We start from the raw sequence: 21,100 nt of genomic DNA, 5'->3' as shown, positions 1-21,100 counted from the left end.
AAAGACGTGGCATAGTAGAACAGCTAAACTAGAAGCACACGTTTTGAGTAAAATGTTTTAGGTATTCCATCGGGACCCTAAGAAGTTGTTTTTTTAGCTTGCAAAGTGCTTGATAAACTATATTTAGAGTGAAATTAATATCATCTAATGATTTGTTAGTACGGCTGGGTAGTGAACAAGTACTATTATCATCAGCAGTAAAAACAGTGGCAAAATAATCAATAAATGTATTTGCCATCATCACGGGATCACATGTCACATTGCTGTCGCCAATTTGCAAACTCGAAATTTGTGGTTTGGAGAATAGTTTGTTATTGATGTACCGATAAAAACTTCGAACATTACCTGACGATAACAAATTGGCTTCACTAAACCTTCGATAAAGATTAGCCAAATTGCAACATCTTCGAAACCTCATTAGATAAAAAGTTTTGTCGTTTGAATTAGAGCTTTGTTTCCATTTTTTCCAGAAGTAGAGTTTGACTTTATATGACAATTGTAGGGGTTTTGGTATTCTACGTTTGGTTGCTGGACCCTTCTGACAAATTTTGGGCACAAAAATTAATATGGTTTGATTAATTATCTGTTCAAAAATTTTCCAGCACATGTTGGTGTTGAAACATTAATGAAAGTGATGATCCAAATCAATTGTTGACAAATAATCATTTAATGAATTGTAGTTAGCCCTGTAGAAATCGAGGAAGCAACTTTTGTTGTTAAGATTAACATCTTGCAATCTGTGGGTGAAGTTGTTGATTTGAAAAGTGATACGGTTATGTTTACTTGATGCAAATGAAGCGATAACCTCCAGCTCAGCAAGAAAACCGCAATCATCTGAAAGCACCAAGTCAAAAATATTACAACCTCTGGTAAGTTGATCAACTAATTGATATAAACCCAACTCATTGAAAAGTTGAATAAACAAATTATAAATTAAATAATCTGGCGAAGAGTAATTTGTCTAATCAATGAGTAGAAGATTGAAGTCACCCAGCAAACAGTTAGCTTTACCTGTACACAGCTCTCTAATGCATTGAACACTTTGTGTTGCATAATCATCAGCTGATTTATGAAAACCTCCACTGCGGTAGTAGCAGATGAACCTGCAATTTGTTGCTGACATGGAAACATCAATGCTAACTATCTCAATGCTGGAATATTTTGTTGGTATTTTTATAACCTTGTATTTATTTATTTATTTGAACAAAGCACGGGCTATTGCCCATTACCGAATTTACAGGAAAAAAAAATACATAGTATTATACATGCATACCACGATACATTCGTACAATTGCTTCACAAGTATAACCACGAAGATAATGCATTATACCATGGCAGATTGAAAATAATTTCCAAAAACAATAAATTAACACTAACAGTGTCTCTTGAGTGTCACCACAAATGCAAACTTATAAACCAAGATATAATAAAATACTTTATCCATCTAACCCCATTAATCCCATCCTACACCTGAATAGCATAATATTAACTACACATTTCCCATGCAATAGAAAAAATAAACAAACATTCATGCATCCATCTAATTTCCTTAACCTCCCCTACCCATATACCAACTCATATACCCACCTACTCATGAATCATTAATTATTATATCAGATAATTATATTAGAACCTAGAAATTTCATTAACTATTTACCAATCAATAAAAAAAAAAAAGAAACCAAACAATCATATGAAAAACAATAATAATAATAATAAGAAAGTTATGAAGTCAATATAAAATATAATTAACCAAAAAATTTATAAATGAAATATGCACATGCATTCAACCATAAATGGGTAATGAAATAATCAATCCAAGTCAATCATACATATTCCCAGTCATTACTGATAAAAAATAAAACAAATACATATTTTTACCTATATTTATGCTCATATTTTTACCATATGATAATTATTACATTAACCTCATAATAATGAGTATTATAAATGTTGCATAAGTAATTCTCTCATTAATCCACTCCCATCCATCCATGAAAAATTCTTATTCAATCATACTAATAGATTAAAAATCTCAAACCATTCCTACTTATCAACACACACATCCAATTGAACCGTCAGTTTAAAAGTATCACCTATATTGAAATTTAGCATCACCCCAAAACAAATCCAAACGAGATTTAAAAACACTTGTATTTGGAGAGTCAACAATAGATTGCGGGAGTCTATTCCAGTCCGCGACTACTCTGTTACAAAAAAAATATTTTCTAACATCCTTGTGAGATAAACCTGTTGACAACTTTATATGATGCCCTCTAGTTCTCCCATCATTATTGAGCAACATGAACGAATGATCAGTATGGTACTAAATTTTTAACAATGAATGTCACTTCGCCAAGATGATTTTAACACATTTATTGTTGTTTATTGAGATCGTCAGCGTTAAAGTTTCCACAGAGTCATGCATTACTTTTCCATCGATACTGTGAGTTATTTGATTCAGAATCAATCAATCTAAAATCAATCTTGTTTAGCGTCCAGAGACCCAGTTCCCCCGAGGTAGGACGTTTTCTTTGTCATCAATTTTTTGCGCCAAATTAGACGATCAGTTGTATTCAGTTCATTTAAATTTAGAGCTTTCATGTCTTGCTCGATTGTTTGCGACCACGACTTCTTTGGACGGCCTTTGGGACGTGTGCCAGGTACTTCAACATCTGCAAGAGAAGTTATGGCACTGTTTCCACTTCGTTTGACATGACCAAACTACCTCAGTCGGTGTTGCCAACATTTGTCCTTTATATCATCTAAACGAGCACGACGCAGGATTTTGGTAGATTTGATGTGGTCTTTCAGACAAATTCGTTGCATTCATCGGAGCATTTTCATGTCGGTTCGTTGAAGTTGTTGTTCCAGTTTGGTTGTCATTGGCCATATTTCTGCACCATATAACAACACCGGACGTATCACAGATTTATAAAGTCTTGATCGTAGTGGTAGTGGGATGTCACGCCGCATCAATATAGAGGCAAGGAGATGCCATTTATTCCAGATCTGTCAAGAATTAGAAAGATTACTAAAAATAAATAATTATTGTTTTAAGAAAAAACTTGTAATTGGAAGCAACATACTCCCACAATGTGTCAACGAAGATTTATTTTACATGGAAAATCATTTCAATTATGTACAGAATGCAAACCACTATTATGAATTAATAAAAAAAATAATAACATTATATACAACATTAAGACGTTTTAACTTAACTAAAGAGTTTTCTATCAACATGCAGTTTTAATAAAAGTAAATTAAATAATACAATGCAACAAAAATTATACAATTTAAATTTATTAAATCAATTGTTTTATTGAATTTGTACAGTGCTTCTAATATCATCAGCATATACTAGATTCCAAATGTCACCAGTGCGTATCGGTTTTGTGATTTCTTCCATCACAGTTATAAATAACAGTGGACTGAGAATCGAGCCTTGGTGAACTCCAACGCCGATGTCAAATGCATCTGTGTTTCTTCCAACCGTTGTGCTGACAAGAGTCTTAGTATTCGTATACATTTCCATCACAAGTCGAACAAGATATTCTGGAATGAGTTGTCGACGTAGACTCCACCTGATTGCTTCACAGGGAACTCGATCAAATGCTTTTTCAAGGTCTGCAAAAATGTGTGATAGTTGTTGATGCTTTGCGAGGTACTTCTCTTGCAGTTGCCGAAGGATGTGAATATATGTTGCCAAGAATCAGAAAGATTATTGAAAATAAATAATTATTGTTTTAAGAAAAAACTTGTAATTGAAAGCAACATACTCCTACAATGTATCAACGAAAATTTATTTAACAAGGAAAATTATTTCAATGATGTACAGAATGCATAACACTATTATGAATTAATAAAAAAAATAATAACATCATATACAACATTAAGACTTTTTAACTTAACTAAAGAGTTTTCTATCAACATGCAGTCTTAATAAAAGTAAATTAAACAATAAAATGCAACAAAAATTATACTATTTAAATTTATCAAATCAATTGTTTTATTGAATTTGTACAGTGGTTCTAATAGACTACATCAGAAGCAAATTGTATAACCTTAGTTTTTATCTTTTATATATAAATATATGTATATATATTTCACTTTTTAAGGTAGTTGAAAGATAAACTTATAATTATGTAAATCAAACATTTTGCAGTTATATAACAAATAAACAAAACCGAAATCTAGAAATACAAAAGGTAGGACTGATCTAACTTGACTCATCACGAATAATTACTAATTATTACAAGATAGACGTTTTATAATCAACAAGCAAGAAATATAACAATTTACACATAAATATAATAATATACAATTATACATGCTCAGGATCTAGCACCTTCAGGGTTATTTTATAAATAGTAATGTTAATTAAAAATCATTAAAGTATTAAACATTACATAACTATTCTTTTAAATCAACAATTGTTCGTTTTAAATTACTAGCATAATGAATTTGATGTTAGCTTAAAGTATTATTTTTTTAATATATTAATAATGTCAATTACAGTTGAAATAGTTAAAAAATTTGATTTTAAATTAAATTATTATATAATTTATTTAATATATTAATAAGGCCGCTATCAGTGCTATAAGGCCGCAGAGATGCTATAAGGCGTGCGGGTTCGAACGGCGAACACGCCGTTGAGATGCTATAAGGCGTGAAAAATCCGCACGGTGAATTGAACGTGTTAATGCTGTAAGGCGTGAGGCCGCACGGCAAATTCGACGTTGAGATGCTATAAGGCGTGCGATTCGCAGGTGAATACGACACTTAAAATTATAAATCGTGAGACATCTGCACATCGAATTCGACGTTAAGATGATAATTAAAAAACCCTAACTAACCCTCATGACGAATTCGACGTTGAGATGCTATAAGGCGTGCGAATCACGAGTGGGCGAATACGACGTTTTGACGATGAAAAGCGTGAGATTCGCACGACGAAATCGACGTTGAGATGGCCAAAGTTGACGCTATTTTGACGATACAGGACGCAGTCAAAGCGCAAAATTTGACGGTTATCAAGACAATATAAAGCATTTTTGTTATAGAATGACAATTTTTAAAATAAAAAATTTATTGCATCAAGTGTCGTAGAGTAACACACACAGACAAACACACATATTTACACAGTAATGCACGCGGGTACATTGTTCATGTGTTAAGACGAAACAGTTACCAAAAGACCCAAGATTGTTATATCAACACTGTCAACAAAACTATGTCCCTTTTGGTAGCCTTTTCATTTCAACACATGAACAGTGAGTGGTACCAGTTTACACAGCCATCACACTGCACCCCCGAAGTACGAGTTTGGTTGTCTCTTCCAGAGTGATGTCTACAAACAACACAAACATACAAATTTTGTCCAATTGACTACATCTTATTTTCTAATTTTGTCCATGCTTCATTGGAAAAATATTGTTTCAAGGTGGACATATTAGCACGGTCATCTGTGCATCTTGGATCAATTATTTCTTTAACATCGTTAATTGATGCTGCGCAATCCGTCTGAACACAGTTTTTAGTTGTTTCTTCAGGTAACTATTAATAAACAAAATTTAATTACCATATTAATCATTATTAAAAACTTCATTTTAATTTTTTAAAGTATTATTATCACTTGCAACATACAACAATAAACAAAATTTTATTATCACTAATCATTATTAAATATTTCAATTTAATTTTTATTACTTTCTTCCGATTTTTGCAGCATGCCAAATAAACTGCTGCTGCTCACAAATCCAGCTCCTAACTTTAATGACTCGGAACTCATTTTCTCAAATTAGATTGATAAAATAACAAATTTTATTTTATTTAATTAAATTATATCAAACAAAACAATAAAAATTCGCCGCTCACAACTGAAAGAAGGGGGAAAATGAACTCTTGCCAAAGATAATAAATAATAGTATTACGACGCGCAAATAAAAATTTATTTAAAAAAAAATTTTTTTTTAATTTATTTTCAATTGTAAGTGACGGAAATTTTTACAAATACTTTTTAAAATAATATTCGGCATAAAAAATAATTTTTGAACATATTTTTTCGTACGCACGCCTTATAGCGGTCTAACAAGTTCATGGTCGGCGTGCGGCCCGCACGCCCGATAGATTTATCGATTAATAAATAATATAAATCATAACATTTAAACAGAAAAAAGATTGTTTGCTTTTACTACCAAAATAAATTTCAAAAATCTCCTGTGTGATTAAATTTGGTTTGGGTATGTTATGTTTAAAGCAAATATTCCTTTGTAGTTTGTATTGTAAGCTTTGGAGTGTTGAAAGATTCTAGTTTTTAGGACATATGCACAGAAATTACATTTTAAATTAAAAATTATTAGTTGATTAATTTATTTATTTATATTTTTATAACAATATATTATAAATTTTTAATATATATTTTAAACAGTAATAACATTTCATTTTTACAATAAAATTTTTACTGATTTCTTTTCGTTTTCTTGATTCTAATTTAGTTTAGGAATGATGAGAGCTTTACTCTAATAAAATGATATGAAGTAAATGAAGTCCATCATCATCATGATTCGTGGGTATTGGGAGAATGAATGAAGAAATCTTTATTTCAGAAAAATGAGGATTACTAACGAACTTATTATAAATCTTCGAATTTTCTGATGCATCAAAAAAATGGCAATATCAAGTTAACGATTAAATACGGTTATATAAACCTTATAAATTAGCCTAAAACTTCACGGAATGTTGAAAACGAAATAAATTTTAACAAACGAGTTGAATGTAGATCGGCAAAGAGTCATAAACATAACTTCGGAAAGGCCAAGATTTTTCTAATTATATCTCAGGTTTTTCTAAAAATAAACCAAAATGCTCATGAATAATTAATTTTTTAGGAACTTGCCTCCAGAGGAAGCTTGCCCGTTGAAAAAAAATTTCAATGTTAAAACGCCGATAGGGCGCTTCCAGTTATATAATTCCATGGTTCGAACATATAAAAAAACCCTGGAGATGGTTTCAAAACAAATGTCTCTACCTCGTGATGTAAACTCATTAGATTTCAAAGAGATGGTCGAATATATGAATTCAACTTTCAACCCTACAACTTTTCTGATTAGGGAACGCTACAAATTTTGGACAAACTGCAAAAGAAAACCGGGCAAATCAGTTCAAGAATTAGCAAACCGAATTCGACAGTCTGCAGCTACATGTGATATTCTTAATATTGAAAACCCATTAGATAAAGCGTTGAGGACAAATTTCATTTGCAACATTCAAAATGAAGCAATTTTGAAAGCTCTTTTCAGGAAAGCTATGTCTGGAATTCAAAGAGATTTTTTATCCTAGTCTCGGTTGTCTAAAGAATGTTGAATTGGACATCAAATTCCGAGGAAATACAAATATAAAATATACAAATATAAACACCTTTTAACCATGTTGAACACATGAATTGGACCATATTTACAAGATGATTTTGTCTTGATATCAAACCAGGTTGGTGCATAAGCTTTCATGATAAAATTGGCTAATTCTTTCAAGTTTTCCGCATGGTTAGCTGTTCCAATATATAACTGAAGAATTCTGTTTGCGCAAGTCAACCATCGAAAATATGTCAGTTTTCCTGGATCTTTAATAGCTAAGTCTGGCGATACCGTACTAGCAGAAGTTGCGGAGCACATTTGATACAGATATTTTTGATTGGTGCTTAGAAAATCAGTATTCAGGTCTGGCAATTCTGTTGGGATTGGTTCAAATGCTTCTACTTTGAAGTCGAGACAGCTGTCGAGCCTTTTTCCGATGCTGCCAGAAAAGCTATTAGGGCCCGTCGAGACTGGAAAACAAATGGCGAAACGGTAATTCATTTGCGTGTAACAGGCACACAAACCATTGCAAAGGCCGTTTCAGGTGTTTTTATAGTAAAACAATGACTCCATTTTTGTTTCCTGCGTTTACCGCTGTGCCATTCCATCCAATTGCCACCAAGGAAGAACGAAATTCAAATTTCATTTCAACAAAATCAACAATGCTTTTTCAATCGTATTTGCTTTTCCAGAATCAATAGAGAGATGACCGATGTATTCAGAATCTGGCTCTGACAAGAGAGAAATATGCTCCTCAGTAATAGTTTTTTGATGTGCTGTATTGTTCTAGTAGTCATGACTAAAGTCTTGTCTTTACGATCGTCGAAATAAATAGCTGTAATAATTTTATTGTCCTCAGCATATTGCAAATGTTTGCGTACTTTTTTTCGCTCTCGACGTATTTTGCTTCTGTCTATTACTTTTGATGAATCGTCTGTCCCAATAACATTCGAATCAAGCAAGGCAACGTTAACAATAAATGCATCAGATCGATCAGAAATTTCAGTTCTATCGCATGCGGTAGCTAGATTTTGCAAATGACCTCTCATTTGTTGAAATTTTTTGCCAGATCGACGTAGCGTTTCTATGATGCGAATCTCATTCTCATCTGATATATCAGTTGAAGAACTACCAGATGTTGAATCTATCATTTGGGTAGACGAAGTACTTGGACTACAGACGAATTTTTTCATAAAATCATAGAACTTTCGTTTCCTTGCATCGAAAAAAATATTTTCTTGTTAGAAGTACAAATACAATTTTTTTTATGAAATGCCTTCACGGTTTGCCACCTCGAGATAAAGTCGAGGACTTTTAATTTTTTGCACGAATGATGCTTTCCCATAGGGTCATCGATTAACGGTACAGGAAATTAAAAAATAAGAAAAAATTTTTTTTTGCCAAATTCACTCCACCCTAGTACACATGTAATTATGTGCACGCGCAAGCACCGCATCATATACGCTGAGTATATGATAGCCATTGAGATGTTTGACTCAGCAAGCATTTGAACTACTGAACCATCTCGCCGGCCAACATACGACAACTTACGTCGTCTACCCATTTACCAGCCTCGAAAGGATGGACGGCTGGGTTGGCCAAGGGTCGGTTACCCTGATGAACTTGTAGAACTGCAGGATTCGAAACCGGGTCGTGGGAGCGGTAGGCGGACATGCTAACCACTCGGACACGAGACCCCAGAATTAAATTAACCAATGACCTGCAATTAATTACTATATTCTACTCTCTTCACCAGTGTTTCAAAAACCTTTTTTTCCACTTTTTAAAATCGCTTTTCGGTGCCATCTTTTAAAATTTAGTAGATTTCGATTTTTAAAAATTTGCAAAAATTTAATTTTTTACAACAAAAATTTGAAAATGAACTCGATTTTTTAATTAATTTAGAAATATTATTAAAACCACGAGATAGTTGTTTACATAGACAGATTTTCTATAAAATATTTTCAACATTTGTCAACAATAGATTATACAAGTATCTCGAAATGAATAACATCATCAATAAAACAATACAGAAAGGTTTCTACTCAGAAGAAGACGGTGTAGCTGAACACACCCATTTATTGTCCCATCTAGTGAGAGACGCAAAGAAGCACCAGAGAACTATTATTGTTACACTTGTGGACTTACGAAATGCGTTTGGTGAAGTTAGTCATGATCTCATTTCATCAGTCCTTCAACACCACCATATCCCGGACCAACTGAGCAATTTGATTTGATCAATATATGCTAATTACTCCATTACTGTATCTGTGTGTAATAATTTAACTACACCCATTCCGGTGAAACGTAGAGTACTGCAAGGCGATCACAGCTTCCCCTTGCTTTTCAATTTATGTTTCAATCCTCTAACAGAACTATTACAGCAAAAATATTACCAGCAATGCGGATACATTTGGGGATACATAACTGCTAGCCTAAAGTCACGAGCTTGGCTCCAATTTGCTGACGATTCATTGCAAACAGCACAGAGGAAGCCCAAAAACTGATTGATCTCAATCTAGCTTGGTGCCGATCGACGGGTATGAGGATAAGAATAGATAAATGTTGTATGAACAATTTTTACCAAAATTAACAATTGATAACGAGACGATCCCTCAGATCAACATCTATGATCATTTCACATATTTGGAAAAATTTTATGGCTTCAATTGTAGGAACGCAAAAGAAATGGAGTTACTACATAGTGAACTCAAACGAATATCACATACGATTGATGAATTGGATACATCCGTGCAGTGGAAACTTGAAATTCTAAGACGCTTTTTTCTATCCCAATTAATATTTGAACTTCGTATGTACGACATTTTATTGACATCGATAGAAAATACATTAGACCGTTTTATAAGAAACCGTGAGAGATTGACTGACCATGCCCGTAAGCAGCTGCGTCGCAGAAATATTATTTTTGCCCTACAAATCCGGAGGCCTTAACATAAAATCGCTAAAGTGTCATGTTGAAATGGCGAGGCTAAAACTCCGTGGTTATTTTAAACAAAACGCAAGCGATGAAATAAAATCTCTCTGGAACAAAACATGTAACAGAAAAGTCCGGAGAATGTTGATATTAAGCAGGCACTTGAAGCTCTCAAACGACAACATCATCAGTGGGACCAAATTAGTAAATGAAAATATCCACGACTCAGAGATTGCACGATAGTCTAAATCGACAGTAAAACTATCCGAAGTCCTTTATAAATTTGTAAAAATATATTACACAACAACTGCCAACAAATGGTAACCTTCAAAGATGGAGCAAAAAAATATATTACACAGCAACTGCCAACAAATGGTAACCTTCAAAGTTGGGGTAAAACAGCCAATCCATTGGGTCTTCTTTGCAACGTGAAACAAATTTATAAACACCTGTTCTCAAATTGTAGCTCAATGGCAGCACTCAAATGATACTTAAATCGCCACAACAAAGTTCTCTCAATAATCATCAACAATATCAAGGCATGTGCTGGTCCGAATATCGCCATCTTCGCGGATGTAGAGGATGATGCGACACGTCCACTATCAGAGCTATTAAGATCGCTTAGACCAGACATTACCATTTTCAGCAACAAAACAATTGAAATAATTGAATTAACTATTTGCCAAAAAACAAATTTGTCAAGTCTAGGCAATACAAACTCGACAAATATACAACCAATCTCAAAAACAACTTGATGAACAATTTTAATCATTATACCATTTTAATAAATTCTTTAGGGTTTTACAATTCCTTCAATTTATCTTTAATTAAAATTGACTGGACCAAATATTTTCGCCAAAGTTTAATTAGCAGTGTGATATCATCATCATATGCCATTTATTGTGATCGGAACAATGCGTGAATTAATTCTCATAATTATCTTATCATCGCTGAACTTATTTTATTTTAATGAAAAGCAATGATGACTAACTATGATGATTATGATTTTATTTTAATCATGACTATTTCTCTATTAATTAATTAATTATTGATTTTACGCATTTGATAAAAAATAAAAGATCTGTACGCCTTTAATGAAAAAAAAAAGATCTGTTCCCATTATTATTATAATTGTTGTTGTTGATGGTGTTGTTGTTATCATTATACATATTATCATTATACATATTATCATTATTGATATTATCATTATAGTTTTTATCATTGTTAGATTGCTGGTTGATCCGATTAATGTTATTGCTGTTCATTTTTCGAGTTGGAAGTGTTGTTGTGATTCGTTGTTGGATGTTGATGGAAGGTTTTTCAGATTCGATAAAAATGGCTTCTGCGATTTTTAGGTTGTAGTGCTGTTAATTGTTGTATAAGATTTTTGTGTTGTTATCTAGAAGGTTCCTAGTTATTGGGGTGTTGTGGAAAGTTTATAGATGGTTTTTTTTATTGCACCGTCTCTTTTGTGCATAGTTAGTTTACGCAGTAGTGTTGTACTAGTCATCTAAACATAGGAAGTTTGAAGACTCGCACATTCGTCAAGAGGACAAGAAAATTTATATATGAGATTACTACGTTTCAAAAGGAAAGTGTTGTGAGGTAGGCAATTATTCAAAATTAAAAAGTTAAATGTTTTGTAGTTTTTGTAAAAGATTCTTAATTTTATTCCATCGTTCGGGCTAGTTGGTTTAATATTATTATCTTTTTCATGATCTTTTTAACAGTTTTGTAAGACAAAGACATGAAATTTCGATAATATAGTGTAATGGTGTTATTATTGTTATTGTTGATGTTGTTTGTGTTAATGGCATTATCGTTGATGTTATTGTTATTATTATTGTTGTTGTTATTGTTAGTGTCATTACAATTGTTGTTGTTAATATTATTATCGTTGTTACTGTTATTATTGTTGTTAAGTAATTACCGTTGTTGTTGTTGTTATTTTCTTTGTGGTTATTGTTGATAATAGTGACAATATTATTATTGTTGTTGTTTTGGTTCATACGTTGTAATCGCCAAACATAATTATATTATTAACTTTATATATATATATAATAATATCTAATAGTATACCGCTAATAACATCACTTTTTTGCCCGGAGCTTCTCGAACAGCGCCTCTGAGTTTTACATAGAGGGGCGCTATACAAATTCTCCATACCATACCATATCTATGCGGTGTTTACACCGTGTCATCTTCACGAAGGTAATGTTCGCGACGGCTTTGGTGTATCTAACAGGCGGAACCAATATTGTCAAATTGGCTGAACAGTTTGAACTAATATATTTTCGTTTAATAATATTACACGGAAAATTAAAAACTTAATTTTATTATATAAGCATCTGCGTCCCGTTATTTTTTTGAAATGATACGATTTCGGCTACGATGAAGCGTATCTAACAGGCGGACTCAATCATGTCAAATCGGCTGAACAGTTTGATCTAATAAATTTTCGTTTAATGAAAATACACGGAATTATTAAAAATAAGAATCTGAGTTTCGTTATTATTTTGAAAACGATACATAACGATACGATAACAATACGATAACGAGGTATCATGTACACGAGTATGTGCACAAGTTGTATGATGATTTTTGAGTTTTTGAAAGATAGTATTTGAACCAAAACATCGCGCAATAACAATGACGCTTGGCACATTTACAGTCTGCCCTTAGTTTTCCCGCCAACTCCGCTTTACAAAATGTACTGTATTAAAACAGAAAAAAGTTAAAGGTCAATTACACTCTTCCAAAGTTCAAAGGATTCAGCAAAGCGCAAAACATCGTAAATGAACATCGTGCTAAACGACGCATTACACACGAAGCACGTGATACGCGGAGATATTTTTGGCACAGTCGAACCCGGTTACTGCGAAACAGCACCAGGCGACCTTAACCATTAGACCATCACGCCGCCCAGTCATTTCGCCCAGAAAACAGCCATTCAGTTGAAAAATTAAACAAAAGTTTGTTTTTGTTTGTATTTTTATTTGATACGAGACTTTTTGGAGAATGTCTCGTTTAAATAACGATACGATATTTTTAGAGTCTTTATTAAACCAAAGTCATTCAATTGGAAAAAAATTAAATAAGTTTGAATATTTTATAACACTTTATTTTTTTACAATGAGCACTTTTACCATTTCCACACATTGAAATAATGGTACGAGACGAAAATTGTGTCTTTTATTTTTTTTTTCGATATGATAGACTTTCCTAAAAATGTCTTGTTTAAATAACGATAGGAGATCTCTGGTATTGTTATTAAAAGATAAGAGATTTTTCGTATCGTTTTATAACGATACAAGATTTTTTTACCGTTATTATTATTAAATCTCTGTCCATTGGTAACGAAAATAACGGTTCGAGACGCAGGTGCATATGTATAAGATTCTATATATTATTTGTTGACATTATAATACAATTTAAAAATTGTACAGTATATTATCGAATATTTTAAAATTGTGTTATACTTTGATTTATAAATTAATCTTAATGAACTCGGTGAATTAAACAGGAACTGCAAAGAAGTATTGGACTTAATTATGGAAGTTTTTGGTCCTTGTTATTATCTCGCAAACAACCTAAGTGCACCTCAGTTTTGAAGTTTCCTGTATCTGATGTGTTACAATGTCATTCATGCTCTTGCTTGTAGTATAGTTTATAATTTGATTAACACAAAATGGCAATACCAGAATAGAATACCATGATTGTACTTTTTAAATTTTAGATGTTTTTTAGATTATGTTTTGAAACGGAATAAAATTAAGAAAAATACTTTTAAAATTATGCTGCATGTTTAAACTCTAGTGTTACTTTCGAAAGAAATGTTCATGTTTTAATTCTCGTGTTTTAATTCGTGGCATTCTTTTCTTTTTTAAACGAGTTATTTGCTACAAATTTTTGTACAGATCCCCGTTTTTTGTTGGCTTTTCTAAAAAGAATTACATTTATACTAATATAAATTGTTTTAATTTTACACGTAGTGGTAGCTGATGATCCAACTTCTTCATTCCTTGTTTTTTTTTTGCCCAAGCTGAAATAGAAATTACATCACAAAACGGACCGGATTCGCGTAGATCAAGATGCTTGTTTCGGCAGTAAATACCGTCAGTGAAACAGCACGTTCAATCTAGGACGTTGTTCGTCAATAGTTTTATTTTTCTGATGCTGCGTCACATCAGAATTTGTCAAATGGAGGCATTAGTCCATTGTTAACAGCTCAACGTAATCGGCACATTTTTAGTGTTATTTTGAAACAGGAAATAGCGAAAGAGTAGGCCTGTTATTTCAAATCAGTTAAACCTGAAAACGACGAAACCAAGTATTCATTTGTCATAACTATGGCGTGATGGCTCAATGGTTAAAGGCGCCTGGTCTTGCTATTGCATTGACTGGGTTCGAATACAAAGAGATCCCCGCCTATCATATGCAATGTGTATGATGCGTGATTTGCACGCGTATTCATATACGCTCTGTGTGTTTGTCGTTGAAACCTCTGAAACAAACAAAAAAAAAGAGAGAGAAACCTTTAACCTTTATGGTGAATATTTAATAACTTTCTTTTTCGTTGTAATGATATTTGATGCTAATAACATTCAACCCCAACCTGTGTATCAATCAACATCGATATTGGGGTTTGTTTATGACATTTGTTTGTTACATTTTGAAACCGTAATTTTATTAAAGTTAAATAAAAAAAGTTATAAATGTTTTAGTAAATGAGTAATTAAGTCATATCACACACACAAACACATTTATATAAAAAATGGATATATAGGTACATATATAATATATATATATACAAAGATATATTAAACAACAATGTATACTTTTTTATAAACTTTTTATTACAAATAAAAATGTTAAAAATTTATTTCGTGCACTTTAGAGAATAAATGATGTTTCTCTTAAAGTTCATCAATCCACGTTCATTAAGGTGGATGCCGTCAGGTCCTATATTATTATCTCCTCCCACTCTGTCAAGCTTCCAGAAATGAACAATGTTAGACTGGAATTGTTTCAATGAGACATTTAGTTTATCAACTTTCCATTTCTGAACGTCTTTTCTATAAACCAGGCTTAATATGATTATTCGGTTATGTTTAAATTTCACTTTTTGCTGCGATTGCATTAGCATTTGTTAATTTTTAGCTAAAATAAAAAACATATTTTGTTTTTTTTTGTAAATTTAAATGTTCACGCGTTAAAGAACTATAGTTCAATTACTGTGCAATGCATATTATTCATTAAACGAAATTACATTTTTATTAAATTACAGTCTAGTTTGAATGAACAGGGTTGGTTTGGCCAAGCTTGCAGGAGCCTAAAGCAGAGAAATAATTTCACCAACCGAAAATGTAAAAAACCAGTGATAACAATAAAAAATTGAAATTCAGATTGATTCATTGCGGAAGAATAAATGCTTTTTAGGGTTAACTGAAAATGGTCCCAAAGGCAACGATGAATCTTTACAAAACCTACAGAGCATAATAACATGCAACAATGCCTTAGAAAGAAAAGAGGTTAGTTGCAGGATGTAAACCAACTTCACGGTGCATCTATTAAGTAGTGCAGTTGAAGAAGAGGTATACCAAGGTTACCGGTGACGCAAATATAGAAATGTATGGTTAACGCGTTCAATCGAATTTTTAAGAATGTGCACAAAACGGGAGAAAGTTTTGTTATATATGGTATTTTTGGGAATAAAATTGTCTATTAGAAGATTTAAATATTTTTCAGATGCACACATAAATAGATTTTTGGCGATTTTTTAACTTTCTCTTTACCGATGACGCAAATTTGGAAATGTATGGGTAACGCGTTTAATCAAATTTTTGAGAATGTGCACAAAACAGGAGAAAGTTTTGTTATATATGGTATTTTTGTGAATAACATTGTCTATTAGAAAATGCAAATATTTTCCAGATGCACACATAAATGGATTTTTGGCGATTTTTTAACTTTCTCGTTACCGATGACGCAAATTTGGAAATGTATGGTTAACGCGTTCAATCGAATTTTTAAGAATGTGCACAAAACGTGAGAAAATTTTGTTATATATGGTATTTTTGGGAATAAAATTGTCTGTAAGAAAATGCAAATATGTTCCAGATGCACACATAAATGGATTTTTAGTGATTTTTTAACTTTCTCGTTACCGATGACGCCAATTTGAAAATGTAGGGTTAACGTGTTCAATCGAATTTTTGAAAATGTGCAAAAAACAGGAGAAAGTTTTGTTATATATGGTATTTTTGGGAATAAAATTGTCTATTAGAAGATGCAAATATTTTCCAAATGCACACATAAATAGATTTTTGGCGATTTTTAAACTTTCTCGTTACCGATGACGCAAATTTGGAAATGTGTGGTTAACGCGTTCAATCGAATTTTTAAGAATGTGCACGAGACGGGAGAAAGTTTTGTTATACATTGTATTTTTGGAATAAAATTGTCTGTTAGAAGATGCAAATATTTTCCAAATGCACACATAAATGGATTTTTGGCGATTTTTTAACTTTCTCGTTACCGATGACGCAAATTTGGAAATGTATGGTTAACGCGTTCAATCGAATTTTTAAGAATGTGCACAAAACGGGAGAAAGTTTTGTTATATATGGTATTTTTGGGAATAAAATTGTCCGTAAGAAAATGCAAATATGTTCCAGATGCACACATAAATGGATTTTTGGCGATTTTTTAACTTTCTTGTTACCGATGCGCAAATTTGAAAATGTAGGGTTAACGCGTTCAATCGAATTTTTGAAAATGTGCAAAAAACAGGAGAAAGTTTTGTTATATATGATATTTTTGGGAATAAAATTGTCTATTAGAAGATGCAAATATTTTCCAAATGCACACATAAATAGATTTTTGGCGATTTTTAAACTTTCTCTTTACCGATGACGCAAATTTGGAAATGTGTGGTTAACGCGTTCAATCGAATTTTTAAGAATGTGCACGAGACGGGAAAAAGTTTTGTTATACATTGTATTTTTGGGAATAAAATTGTCTGTTAGAAGATGCAAATAATTTCCAGATGCACACATAAATGGATTTTTGGCGATTTTTTAACTTTCTCGTTACCGATGACGCAAATTTGGAAATGTAGGGTTAACGCGTTCAATCGAATGTTTGAGAATGTGCACGAAACGAGAGAAAGTTTTGTTATATATGGTATTTTTGGAAATAAAATTGTCTATTAAGAGATGCAAATATTTTTTAGATGCACACATAAATGGATTTTTGGCGATTTATTAACCTTCTCGTTACCGATGACGCAAATTTGGAAATGTATGGTTAACGCGTTCAATCGAATTTTTAAGAATGTGCACAAAACGGGAAAAAGTTTTGTTATATATGGTATTTTTGTGAATAAAATTGTCTATTAGAAGATTCAAATATTTTTCAGATGCACACATAAATAAATTTTTGGCGATTTTTTAACTTTCTCCTTATCGTTGGTATATTAATATATAGCGATTTTATGATGAAGTTTTTTATTATTTTATGCAATTTTTAATCTGAATAAAGTTAAAATGTTATAAATAACAAATAAAAAACAATAATAAATCTTTTTTCATTTCATTAAACCTTTAAATATTTATTTAATCGGTTTTTTCATAATCCGCCTTTTATATATGCTTAATCGTCGCTGAGTTAAAACCGTCGCGAACATTACCTTCGTTTCATCTTCTCGGATAAACTTTTGTGAAGTTGTGACGATTGTGATGATAATGATTGCGCGATTGAAATATGCCGCCTGTATATTTTGTGAAATTGTGACGATTGTGATGATAATGATTGCGTCTTTGAGGCGTGCCGCCTATATATATCTATATATTTTACTAGACATTCTATGCATGTATATTTTGTTATTTGATATGCTATATATGCGACGCTGCTGTGCTGTATCGCTTTTCTGAGTATAGGAAAAGAGTATAGATAGGAGTATAGAATTTTCTATGATATAGAAAGCGTTATGTAGATAGGGCGGTAAAAACATATAAAAGACCGCGAGTTGAGATATAGTGAGGAGGGGTCGTTTGTTATTTTTATTTTAGGTTTTGTCTCTTGCTTGGTAGTTGTATTATTAATAGATTAATTTTGGATTTATCGTTTTTTTAATAAAGACAGAGGTTTGATTTGTATTATTTTGTTTGTTATTTTATTTCTTTTATTGAATAAAAGAAGTGTACACTTGAAGTTTGGCTCGGCTTAATTATTCTACCTAAAATAATGGATGTTGAAAAAGACTTGCTGATAGTTGACGAGGTCGGTGTCTCTAGTCAACAAGCAGGGCGAGAACAAACTTCCGCCCGGCCCGTGTTTTCAGACCCTGAGAGGGTCTATTGTAGAGTGGCGGATCCCGGCCAGGAAAGACTCCGCCGAAGCGAAGGCTCGGGTGGATATTCGTATGCGGACGCGGTTCGGGACCACGTGGTGCAGAATTCGAATGTCGCCCGGCGAAAATCTACAATTGGCGCCCAACGTGGGGCCTCTTTTTCAAACATTACAGGTTTTAGGTGCAGCAGGAGCCAAGGTGATTCTCCAAATTTTTTAGGTGACAGATGCCATGTTCGACAACATGAAACTTTTTTAGATTTTAGGTCACAGGACAGAAGGAGGATCGAAAATCAACCTCGAGCAGACTTTCCTACTCAAAGCCACCTTAATTGTTGATGACATAAAATATCTTGGCTTCGAAAATCTCACAGTTAAATTTAATACATATTCATCGTCTTTCATCATCAGCTCAATCTACAGGCCACCAGGTCACGTTTCTACAGATTTTTCGACGTCATCATCAATTTCAACATCCCATTCATCATTTGTGGTGATTTCAATGCACCGGGACAGCTCAAAGTCATTGAACAACATCTTGAATCAACAATTGAAGCCCTTGGACTTTTTCAACACGTCAACTCTTCCACCCATTCCCATGGTAATATACTAGACCTTTTCATCACCAGTATACGTCATACATGCATCATAAACAACGTTTGAGTCATGGACTGTGTTTTCTCTGATCACAGCCTTGTGACCTTCGATACTACATTATCAAAGCCAAACCTCCAATCATTGTTCGTCAGCGTCGTAGTTATCGTCGTTTTAGTTCAAATGCTTTTCAACAAGAACTCTGATGTATTCTGCGATATACTTTCGCGTGGTGATTACGAGGTGGACGACCTTACATCTGCTATCATCACATCTACAACCAATCTCCTTGACAAGCATGCACCTTTTAGACGCTTGTCTCTACGAGGCAGCAATCGTCCAAAACATCAACTTTAAATTGGTGCAATAAATGCAATTCGGATCTGCCGTCGATTAGAAAGACAGTCAAAGCGATTTTGCTCAGAAATTATAAAAACTGAATACAAGAAGGCTAAAGAGATTGCTAAAACGTTAATTATGCAATCTAAGATTGACTCCATCAAAGAAGATCTTCACTCTAAAAGTAATCCTCGTGATCTCTGGCGATCGCTCAACAACCTCCTTCTTTTTCGTCCGCCACAACACTATTCAGATGATGAGTGCCAAATCCTTGTCAACTCTTTCGCAAATCATTTCATATCAAAAATAAATAATATACATCAATCAATCAAAGACAATATAGTAACAGATAACATAACACCTTTCAAACACAGACCACAATCAACAAATATATTCGATGCCTTTCCTGCTGTTTTGGTTTCAGAGGTGTTAAAACTCATCTCGTCTCTTGCTAATAAGACATATCCACTTGACGTTTTGCCTACTGTTCTTCTCAAAAAATTTTCCTCACTCTTTGCTCCTGTGACCTCAAAACTTGTTAATCTTTCTTTTAGCAAAGGTGTTTTTCCTACTATTTCAATACTGCCCAAATTTTTCCACTCTTGAATTTAATCTTGATCCATCGGACCGCTCAAATTATCGTCCCATATCAAACTTGTCTACTTTTTAAGAAATTCTTGAACGTTTGTCTTTAAACAGAATCCTTACACAGGTTACCTCTTCTTCAAATTTTCCACCTTCCGAGTCTGCCTATCGTCCTGGCTTCTCCACTGAAACTGTACTTCTCCATTTATATGATAATCTCACTAACATTTGTGGTAACCATAGCTGTGCTGCTATGATCTGTCTGGACCCATCTGCGGCCTTTGACGCGATTAATTATCAAATACTCCTAGAAAGGCTAAAAATGGATTTTGGCATCGCTGAAACAGCGTTGTCCTGGTTCAAACCGCCCCCAATTTATTAAACTTGGCACACAGGTCTCTTCTGTTTTTTGCTTATCTACTGGAGTTCCTCAGGGCTCTGTATTAGGACCTATGCTTTTCACTATTTATACTAGTCCCTTATCTGACATCTTTAACAATTATGGCTTATTCTTTCATCATTATGCTGATGACACTAGTATAGTTATCTGAAATCTCCCACCAAAATATCTTTTCTCAACTCGATAGATTTAACTCTTGTGTCTCATCAATAAAGGATTGGCATTCACTTAATTTCCTTCAACTAAATGCCCAAAAATCTGTAATAATGTTTTTTGGCACACCACAGCAACTCACAAAATGTTCTCCACCCTCCAACGTGACAATTGCTGGATCAAGCCTGTCCGCATCAACAAGTCTTAAACTTTTAGGAATTGCTCTTGATCCGTCTCTAACTTTCAAAACTCACACTTCTGCTCTCATCAAAATATGTAATTACATTATTTGGTCTATTCGCCATATTCGACCTTTTCTCACAGTCGAAATGACCTCCACGCTAGCACGCCGCCTTGTGTTATCTCGCCTTGACTACTGCAACTCTC

The 21,100-nt window shown here is 33.1% G+C and overlaps 3 protein-coding genes across 3 annotated transcripts; 1 reads left to right on the top strand and 2 right to left on the bottom strand.

Moving 5' to 3' along the window:
* Positions 1-6,634: 6,634 nt before the first annotated feature.
* On the bottom strand, positions 6,635-7,856 carry HELRODRAFT_166846 (hypothetical protein; the record flags this gene model as incomplete). The annotated part of the gene is made up of 2 exons (XM_009012039.1): positions 6,635-6,653; positions 7,420-7,856. 2 exons carry the CDS (start codon positions 7,854-7,856, stop codon positions 6,635-6,637), a joined length of 456 nt encoding a protein of 151 aa, XP_009010287.1.
* A 155-nt stretch (positions 7,857-8,011) lies between these two features.
* On the bottom strand, positions 8,012-9,029 carry HELRODRAFT_166845 (hypothetical protein; the record flags this gene model as incomplete). Its single annotated transcript, XM_009012038.1, has 2 exons — positions 8,012-8,592; positions 8,924-9,029. 2 exons carry the CDS (start codon positions 9,027-9,029, stop codon positions 8,012-8,014), a joined length of 687 nt encoding a protein of 228 aa, XP_009010286.1.
* A 9,508-nt stretch (positions 9,030-18,537) lies between these two features.
* Positions 18,538-19,593, top strand: HELRODRAFT_166844 (hypothetical protein; the record flags this gene model as incomplete). Its single annotated transcript, XM_009012037.1, has 3 exons — positions 18,538-18,876; positions 19,054-19,243; positions 19,307-19,593. 3 exons carry the CDS (start codon positions 18,538-18,540, stop codon positions 19,591-19,593), a joined length of 816 nt encoding a protein of 271 aa, XP_009010285.1.
* Positions 19,594-21,100: the final 1,507 nt, after the last annotated feature.

Source organism: Helobdella robusta (assembly GCF_000326865.2).
Source record: "Helobdella robusta unplaced genomic scaffold HELROscaffold_10, whole genome shotgun sequence".
Classification (NCBI taxonomy): Eukaryota; Metazoa; Annelida; class Clitellata; order Rhynchobdellida; family Glossiphoniidae; genus Helobdella; species Helobdella robusta.
Note: the sequence above shows the minus strand (reverse complement) of the source record. Positions and strands in the feature narration are given on the sequence as shown.